The sequence below is a fragment of the Patiria miniata genome, unplaced genomic scaffold (genome assembly GCF_015706575.1).
Source record: "Patiria miniata isolate m_02_andy unplaced genomic scaffold, ASM1570657v1 HiC_scaffold_29, whole genome shotgun sequence".
Classification (NCBI taxonomy): Eukaryota; Metazoa; Echinodermata; class Asteroidea; order Valvatida; family Asterinidae; genus Patiria; species Patiria miniata.
In genome coordinates, this window is record NW_024037068.1 from 12,760,667 (window position 1) to 12,770,832 (window position 10,166).

The following is a 10,166-nucleotide window of genomic DNA, read 5'->3' on the forward strand; positions in this document are numbered from 1 at the left end:
TTGGTGTGGATAAAAAGAATGCAAAGCCATTATCATTTAAATATACTTCAAAACCGAGGTAAATGTAATTAAAGAGTAATATTTAAGGTAACAAATAATGTGTACATACAAACGCAAAATAATTGAATATGCGTCTTTATAATATAACTTGCGAAACCCGTCTTTTATTCACGCCGCACAGAAAGTTGTGGAGATGGAAGAGAAAATGGGCTCCCAGCCATTGGACACTTACAGATCACTGATAGTCTGCAGGTCAGGAGACGTGCACGCTGAAATCGAGAACATCAAGGAGGGTTGGGAACTGGCATGTCCTGCATTACAGGTAGTGTTAATGTTTTCCCAAATGTCTATGTGATTGTCTTTACCTGCAGATCAGACCCTTTCCTAGACAACTTCCATTGTCAAAAGTATGGCGTCAAGACTGGCTCATACCCAAGAGAAATTGATATATGTTTTTCACGCATTTCATTTCAAAAACAACACAACACAACACCTGTTTATAGAGGTTTTGCATGGAACAACAAAGCCAATTTTCTTATCGTGAAGAACTCTTTGTTTGAGACAGAGACCTACAAAGTGTACCGTTTCTAAGTTTTACTCTTGGCGCGTAGGATGCATTTTCGAATAAACTAAACCATTTCCTTCAATATGAAGTTAATTATATTACATGTGGTACACTGACATTTGTACGAATGATTGATGCATTCTCAATTCAACATTTTCAAGAGTGTATTTGACAGTGCATTCATCACGATATCTTGGTCAGCTTTTGCATATGGTTGCAGGCCAGTGAATTGGTCCAAAATTGTCTACGCCGGCCAAATGACGAGTTGCATGCCCTCAAATTCTTCGGTATTTGAGCATATTTTGGGCTATGAACTTGAGGGTTTGTAGAAAACATAGGGGTAGAAACCGTGCAATTTGGATGAAATTGGGGCCCTACAAGACAGTGCTCTATTTTGCAATGGAGTGTAGGCATCGTTTTTCAAAAAAGCGATGGGCTTCAGGCCCATTTTTTACCCCTGGTATCCCTCAGGCCCTAAACAGTCAATAAAACTTGACACTAATCTCCGCAATGCCATTTGACAGTTCCATTTTGGTCACAGGGGTGATCGAGGTAATCCCTATGTGAACAATGCATTTGTACACAAGCCTATGTAAATGCACACAAGCACACTAGGTTTTCCCGCCAATTTCCAACCCCTCCAGTCGGATCACAAGACTGACACCCCCTCTAGTGGATGTACCATGGTCCATACTAGGATCTAGTGTTAGATGACCTGGGCATGGCTACCACGTGACTGGGACAATAAAAAACAAAGAAATGTGGAAGTGATTTTATTCACACTGACTCCAGCTATGATTATCTTTGGATGGACATTTCTCCTCAAAGTCATTGGTTAACCCCCCAAAATTGAAAGGAAAATGAGAGATGATGAAAAAAAACCTTTCATTTGATGTATGTCTCGAACACCTTGGAAAGTTGTAAGTATTTTTCCTGAGTTTCTGAAGTGGGGGCATTTAAGAATTTATTACTGGTCTGCAACCTAAATTTAATTATTAAATGGTTCCTTGCCAAAATGGCGGGCGCATGCGCTTTATATGCCACGACAGTGTTTTTTATGGGGTGTGGCCGGGGGGGGGGGGCAGCGTTTCAAATAAGGATCATCAATGGTGGTTCCGTAATTTTTCACCTAAATCAGAAGTGACCGATATACCGTCATCAAAATAAAGCAATTGTGACCAAAACAAATGGGGGGGGGGGTGTAATTTGGGGGTTGGAAGGAACTGGAACTCAATTAACTCGCATTGAGGGTGCCCTACAGCACGCCAGCCGCAAACAGAAGGTTTGTTTTTAGGGCAGATATCGAACTCAGAGAACGTTTTCTCCCAATTTATTGATGAAATATAAGTCATCCATCCTACCCCATGCCGTACAAGCGGTTATGGGAGAATTTTTCAAAACTTCGCTTCTTTAAAGGTTGCAGGCCAATAACAAAAAAATCGGACCAAAATTGCAATCGCCGGCCAAATCACAACTTGCATGCCCTCAAATTCTTCGCTTTTCGAGCAAATTTTGGGCCATGAACTTGAGGGTTTGGTAAAAAAAATATGGGTGGAAGCCGTGCAGAGGACTGTGAGCGTGTAGTTCTGTGCAATGGGATGAAATTGGGGCCCTAAAAGCGCTCTATTTTGAATGGACCGTAGACATCGTTTATCAAAATGGTGATGGGCTGCAGGACTTTTTTAAGGGGTGACCATCATTGGATGGACAATTCTTCTAAAAGTCATCAGTTAACCCCCCAAAAAAATTGAAAAGAAAATGAAAGATGATGTAATAAGCTTTAATTTGATGTGTGTCTTGAACATCTTGGAGAGTTGTGAGTATTTTACTTGATTTTCTGAAGTGGAGCATTTATCATGGGGGACTATGGCATTTTTTTTTACTGGTCTACAACCATATAATCATACAATAGTCGCCTGTCCCAATTACAGTGTTTACAGTACATGAATACTACAAAGGAACAATGACAGAAGCGAACATATCGCAGCTGGCGTAGGGCCTTTCGCATAAATCATGGAATTTGGTAATGCAACAAATTATTTGATGTTTTGATGCACAAAGTGTATAATTAACTGTACAAATTAATGTTGGGCAAATAATCCGTTGGAAAAAATGAAAACAACGCAATATGTACATGCAATTTTGCCCGATAGTTGAATGTGTTTACTATTCGCCCATCGTTGGTCCAATAGTCAACCAATTTTGGTAACAGTGATCATGGTAGAATCACTATACTGTATGGTTACTCATTTTTTTCTGGAAACACGAAAATAACGAGTATAACTTTGTCCTTACACAACTTTTCGCAGTCGTATTTCAATCTATTCATTTTTTTTCTTCAAAAAGACAACAAAGAGAAAAAATCGATAAACAAAAAATCGATATTGATGCATCTCTCCCTATTAGAAACAAACCATATCAGTCAAAAGAATCTGGGAGCTACCCACGGACTCTTTCACCTTTCTAGTCGAGCGCCACGATTGCCAAATGAACAAAGCACCCCGTTGCGACGGTTTCATTTGCCAGATTAGTTCCGACACAGAAGAGGTTTCAAATGGAGACAGGGTTGACTTCCACTTTATACCACCGAGGGTAAGTCTCGAGGAAGAATTAACATAAACAAAAAGTCCATGTAAACACATTGCATCGATGTAAAGTTTCTTTAAAATATTCTGGGTGCTTCCAGTTTGTTCCCACTTCTTTCGAGAGAGCACTTTACTAAATTAAAATCTAAAGCCAGATGTCAATGCATACCGGGCTGTTTTTCTGCTGATTTACTTTTCCAACTGTTATTGCAAAAATTCATTGTTTATTCATGTTTATTGTTCCCAATTACTTTATTCAGGGCTAATACTTTTGTATGGCATACCAACATACATGTACAGGGTGAGTAACAAAGAAAGTGACCGAGTTTGAAAAATATTTTTAAAATATTTGGCTTGCTCCATTTCATAAAAAAGGGGTAAAATACATTTTATTGACTTGTAACTGTAGAAATTTCACGTAATTTGCATACTCTATTTTCAAGTTATGACTATTTCAATAAAAAGATCACAAAACTCGGGTGTCCACCACTGATCATTTACCGTACTACTAACTGATGAATACCCACTGAGTACAATGAAACATGGATGTTTTCCCACCTCGATGAATGAACGAGAACTTGCACAGGAAAACATAAGAAAAAGCCCTCAATATTTCAGGGGAAAAAATATTGACTTGTTCCTCATATTCAAAACACACTTCTGACAGTAAAAATAATGTTAAAGTCTTGATTTCAATTATTAACATCTCATTTGTAGTTACATACTTGTATGTACTCTGTAAATTTCAATAAGCTCAAAAGCTTCCAATGGCATTCAATGGACGGCTATAAAATGGGTTATTTTAGTTAAAAATGCATAACTTCTGATGGCATGGATCAATTTCAGTATTTTTTTTCTGTTGAGTGGGAGAACATGCTCTTTTAAGACATACTTCATTGGTTTATAATGTGGTTGCTTTTTAATAACAAAAACCCTTTAATCCGGGTCACTTTCTTTTGGACTCACCCTGAATAGCAAATATCAACATGTCACACTTCTGCGTATCTTAATTCCTTATGAGTTGCGCATTGACATTCTTTTCATACGCAGTCGTACGCATAATACGCACCTCATATGCATCTCTATCGTTTTGTGTAAGTTTTCTGTACGCAGGCATACGCATGGTACGGCCCAGTACGCTGGATAGTTTTGGGCATGCACAAAACTACGCTGCGTACGCTGTTACGCATGTCATAAGTTATAAATACGCAGCGCATCGGTCCCGCATCGGTCGAGCGCGGTAAGAGTACGCTATGTGTTCATGGGGGATAAGCCGTTCACACGCGGTAATACGCTGATCTCCTATATTGGACGTATACATAACGTACTTGCAGCGCAGCTACAACGCACGCTGAACGAACTCATATCAAGTGCGACGTATTGCAAGAATTAGCAACGCTCGTCCTACGAGCGGGCAGCGCATTGTACTTATTCGTAACTTATGCGAAACGCACGGATAGCAAACTTGCGCACTGCATACGCAACTCATACACAACTCATACGCATTGGATGCGCTGAATTCGTTACTTGACCGCGTCACACATAAGTCAAAGTGATCAAAACATTTCGACGTTAATTGAGCGTACGGCTGCGTATTGAAAATGTTTGATAAGGAACTCATAAGGAATTAGGATACGCAAAGGTGTGACAGGGGCTTAAGCACTTTTACTTATGTGCGACGCACATCTAGCGTACAAGTAACCAATTCAGCGCATCCATTGCGTATGAGATGCGTATGAGATGCGTATGCAGTGCACAACATTATTACATTATGCAGTGCGCATGCCGAGCGTATTCCGGACGCACCCGACTTATGCCGACCGCATGCTTGACGCACTTCTGAGCGTACTCCCGCCGCATTTCCGCCGCTCGCCGTTCAGCGTGCGTTGCATCTGTGCTGCAAGTACGCTTTGTATACGTCCAATACAGGCGGCTTGTATGCTGACGGGGTGCGTCCCGAACACATAGCGTACTCGTAACGCACTCGACCGATGCGGGACCGATGCGCTGCGTATATATATTTTATGACCTGCGCAACAGCGTACGCAGCGTAGTTTTGTGCATGCCCAAAACTATCCTGCGTGCTGGGCCGTACCATGTGTAAATCTGCGTACATACAACCTACACAAAACGATAAAGATGCATATGAGGTGCGTATTGTGCGTACGACTGCGTATGAAAAAAATGTCAGTGCGCAACTCATAAGGAATTAGGATACGCAAAAGTGTGACAGGGCCCCTAAAGTCTTGTTAGTCTCTGGCTGTGCGCCGTGGTCATAGATGGGTCGTATGGCGACTGCGTAAATCGCCTTTACATGACTCCGGCTTGACCACGTTGTAGCCGCGTCCTTCGCAATTCAGCTTCTCTGCTCTAAGTATAAGCAATAGAATAAGCGATGAGTATACCTCAACTGTCTTATGAACAACATTAACAAGACTGTGTTTGTTTTCTCTTGTTCTTCTTAAAATATAAGGGATCGATACCAGTGACCGAAAATCAGAGTCCGTGCTACAGGTGCCGAAATGTAAGTATAACAGTTTAGAGAGATATTTGCTTTTCAAAAAATGCCTTGGATTTTGGGTGTTTTTTGGAAGTCGTACTGATAATTGTTGTAAGTAAACCTAAATAAGTACGAACAACAGATTTTTTTTTTCGAACTGATACCAATCGATTTATTGGATGCCAGTCTATATTTTTTTTTTTTTAGATAACATTGTGTATTAGACATTTTCATATGCTTACATAGAAATGGTCTTTTTTCGATTGTATTTTTTCTGGAGTAATAGAAAATAAGTCCTAGCAGGGTATGAGATAACTTTATATTTCTTTAAAAAATAGTGTACATAAGTTCTATTTGAACGCTGAACCCTTCTAATCTGTGTGATACATGCCTTTTATGTTTATGTGTATTGGTTTATGACTACACATTGGAATAGAGATAAAAAGTGACATACACCAGAATTTTGTTGGATCCTGAACTAAATTATTTGCTTTTGTTTTAGGATGAAGCCCGCTCAATCTGCCCATCCTGTAAGGTGAGATAATGCGCGTTCGTGTGAAACTTATTTTTTTCTTTTATTGTGAGACTAGAGACAGAAACTCGGTCGAGACAGTTTTGTCAACGACTTTTCCGTCTTCCGTTGTTCATTTAATATTCTCTGCTTTATTGTGCTGTACCATATCGAGCCTATGCTCTTGAATACATGCACTTTATAATAAATACATGCTTGTGAAATAATTATGGTGTTAACAAACACGGAAGCAGCAAATAGATGGTAAAATCCACCAATTTGAGCCCATTAAAAGCGTTAGAATGTTTATAAATTGTTGCAAAAACAGCGTTTATAAGAGTTCCAAAGGTAACACCAGGTTTTAATTAGTGTATGGACTGATATTGTGTTAGACATGTATGTTTACTGATTGTCTTTTTAGGAGGCGATGAAATGTGTTCAAGTCCTCAAGAATCGAGACCTGTCGGATGGTGATTATGGAGGCTTATCAGAGGTGATGGTACACATTTTCTGTAAAAAAGGAGACACGGCCAGAGTTGTGGCGGAGCTAGCAGATGTCGACCACAGCTCGATGGAAGCACAGGATTCCTTAAAGGTCTTCTTTGGCGGTCAAAGGGCGCGTGGCGTCCGAGACAGGACGGCTGTGAAGCGTCTGCTGGACTCTTTTGATGAGCCCACTGTGAAGAATGTTAGGAAGAAGCTGCGAGGGACAGGTATACAGACAAGTAGCGGGTCAAAATGACATTTCTCTGACTCATTGGTTGATCATTGTTTTGCCCCGAAATCTTGATAAAAGTGTCATTTTGACCCATAAAAGTGTAAAGCTCAATAGAACCCTGATTCCGGATGAAATTTAGACTGTTTAGAATGGGATCGCTTTCAGTTTTATCACGCGTCTTTAGAGACCCCCACAAAGGTCGAAACTTTACTCAAAACTAGTCCATGACTGCCACTTAAAGGTGTGCATTTTGGTGACTGCCAATGCTAAAATTTGGAATTCTTACACAAAAATGAAGGCTTCTGAAAATTGTTAACTCTCACATGAGTCATGCCATAAATAAGGGGTCCAAAGTGTAAAATTGTTATATATGATTGGATGCAAAATATTGTCTTTAACCTTTGCAGTTTAAACTTGTAGGACTGGTTGATCTTAGTGCCTTAAACGTACATTTTTCATATTCCAACTTAATTTCCTTCTTACATGACAAAAAAACACGCTTTCACTTGTAAAACTGACACCGTTCCTGTTACATGTGACATTGTTGAATTATTTGAGCCATATTTATGTTGGTTTTCATCGAAAATGTCTAAAATTCAATACATATATTATATAAAGCAATAAAGATACTTATGTATGTTATGAACATTTGAATTTGACAGGCTTAAGAAATATAGTGCAAATATGTTGCTATTTTCACGTGTAACACGAGACACCATGGTGTACCCCCAAATGTCCGTTACAGAGTGAAGCAAAATATCTATTTGTGCCATATATCTGTTAGAGTTCTTTGAAGATTTCTGAATTCTATAAGTTTCTAAGAAATGACACTTATTATTCTATAGACATCCAGGCACCCTAATAAAATAACCATAATGTGATAAGGCCAACTAAGACCCGTGTGGTCCGGACAAGACCGCTTTTAATAACTGTAGTTAATGCAGTTATCAAATCACCTTAAATGATAAGAAATGGTGTCTTAGTTATTTTGGTACATCTTAGAGTTGATTTACAGTGATTGGATTGAATGTCTGCGGACGCAGTAAGCTGAATTGAAGAAATACAAATTGGTCACAGTTTTTTGTTCCATTATGGAAGGAATTCTACTACTGCCACAATGTTAATAAAATGTTTATTTATTTTTATTTTTTTAACAATCTGAAGAGATGTTGCTATGATGGAATTTCTTTTGCCCAGGGATCGTAAGAAAACACAATGGCTAATAAATAAATAAGTTCCGGAAAACTAATTGACACCCCTAAAAAGTAATAAAATTAATTTTAAACGGAAATGACAGCGAGTCATATTTAGAATATTGTTCGCTGGAGTAACCAAATAGTCTCTTATCATTGCAAAGGAGACTAAAATTACTTCATTTTGCTCCTACCCCAGAAAACTCGCCAGATGATGGTTCCACATCAATGGGAAAGCCTGAAGATAGGTCTCGGCTTGCCGTGAGTATCCTGCTTGGCAGTTTCTATTGGTCGATGCAAAGGAAACATAGAATACTCCATTGTGAATTAGTGGATCACGACGGAGGAAATTGAACGTGTCGTCCGGTGTCTTGATCTGTTCAGATGTTTCATTGTCTTTTATCTTTTCTCCATTTACCCGGGCACTAGCGCAATTTCCTGTCGTCATTGTGTTACTTTGTTTCAAAATCTGGGGTTTTTTTGTATTGTTCCTAAGACGGTTTTTATTTGTTTTTAGTCGGACATTGCCATCGAGAAGCACTTCCGTCGGCTTGCCGAGAAATTGGGACCGAAATGGGAGACACTGGCAACAGAGTTAGGCTGCTCTAGTGTAAAGCTGTTCAAGATTAAAGAAGACAACCCATGTAACGTGGATAATCAGATATTTGCGATGCTTGTCGAGTGGAAGAAACGGTGTGGGTGGTTTGATGAAAGCATCTTAGCCGAGGCCTTGGAGAAGGCTGGAAGACTTGATCTGGCACAGCAGTTCCGAGGTGAGTCTACTAGTTATTATGCTTGCTAGTTCTTATTTAGGCGTTATATTTATGGTTTTCATAGATTGCAATGACAACATTAAAGTGATTTTCAGTGTTATGGTCCACTTCTCACGGTCAAGTCTTTTTGCAATCTTCAAACAAAGCCAGTTGCTTTTCGTGAACAGCTCAGCCCGATATTGTTTCACGTTTATTGGTATCAAGCATTGACAAACAGGAATGTCCATTATCTTCAACAATGCAAGAGGGGCTTCTTTGTCTTCATTTAGAGTGCCAAACTTGCGAAACTTCCAATACCACTGGCTTTGCCTAGTTTTTCAACTAAGGTGTATTTTACAACTATAATTCCTTCAATGCTGCTTAATCTCAATCAACTTCTGTTTGTATTTTTGATTTCATTGACAGAGATGACGTTGAAAGAAGATGAACACGTCTTGTAAGTAGTGAATCTGGACGCTATTGTTTACCTTTTAAATTGAGTACATGTAGTTTTTAGAAGATAGTAGACACAATGAAATAACTTGGTGGAACACAGTTTTGCTTGTTATTGCTTTTTAAATAAGTTTTTTTTTTATTTGCTGCGCTGTTAGGCATTGCATTTGTATTGGACTTGAAGATAAACTTGCATTAGGCTGTTAATTGTGACTAATATTGCAAGTAAACAGTCAATTTTCTTTTGGAGTGAGATTCTGTAATCGTTGTCAGGCACTTCACAGCGTTTATACATGTACAGTATATTAATGCATGCTGCTGGTATTTGAAGAATGCTATGCAAAAGAAAATAGCGCCCAGTACCTAATTCTTTCTATTTATATTTCACATCTGAATGCCATCATTAAAAAATCGTTACTAAGAAGTTTTATAGGCTGTTCTACCGTCGAAATTTATATAATTTAAAGAAAAATGCGATTTTAAGAGTTGCTGAAAAAAAGGTGTGTTTAATACGAAATTCTGTCTAGCTTTGAGAAAGTGTTTTGCTTTTATTAATAATCAATGGGTACATGTTAGGAGATGATATAAATTTCGATTTTGAAGTTGAATATTAAGGAAGAATTACATATCAAAGCGAAAGTAAATTTACTAGATTTTGTTTCAACTATTGTATAGTATACAAATATTGAGTGGATCAGGAGGAATATTATCGCCTAGTAAAATGTGGTCTTTTCTACTTCACGAGATGGAGCCTAGTGAAATAGAAAAGTCCAAATTTTACCGAGTGATAATATTCCGCCCATTCCACTCTGAGCCACTCAATATTTGTTTTATGTGACTGACATATAGATATCCTTGTCATTTGATTTACAGTTAAAATAAACTTCAA

The 10,166-nt window shown here is 38.6% G+C and overlaps 1 protein-coding gene across 1 annotated transcript in view; it reads left to right on the top strand.

The window, feature by feature from the left end:
- LOC119735181 overlaps nt 1-9,285 on the top strand; it is a 77,635-nt gene extending 68,350 nt beyond the window's left edge. The window contains exons 5-12 of the mRNA XM_038208887.1: nt 182-322; nt 2,972-3,157; nt 5,624-5,674; nt 6,153-6,185; nt 6,583-6,874; nt 8,272-8,333; nt 8,590-8,845; nt 9,251-9,285. Of these exons, the coding sequence (XP_038064815.1) occupies nt 182-322; nt 2,972-3,157; nt 5,624-5,674; nt 6,153-6,185; nt 6,583-6,874; nt 8,272-8,333; nt 8,590-8,845; nt 9,251-9,285 (1,056 nt within the window). The remainder of the gene's footprint in view (nt 1-181; nt 323-2,971; nt 3,158-5,623; nt 5,675-6,152; nt 6,186-6,582; nt 6,875-8,271; nt 8,334-8,589; nt 8,846-9,250) is intronic.
- Nucleotides 9,286-10,166: the final 881 nt, after the last annotated feature.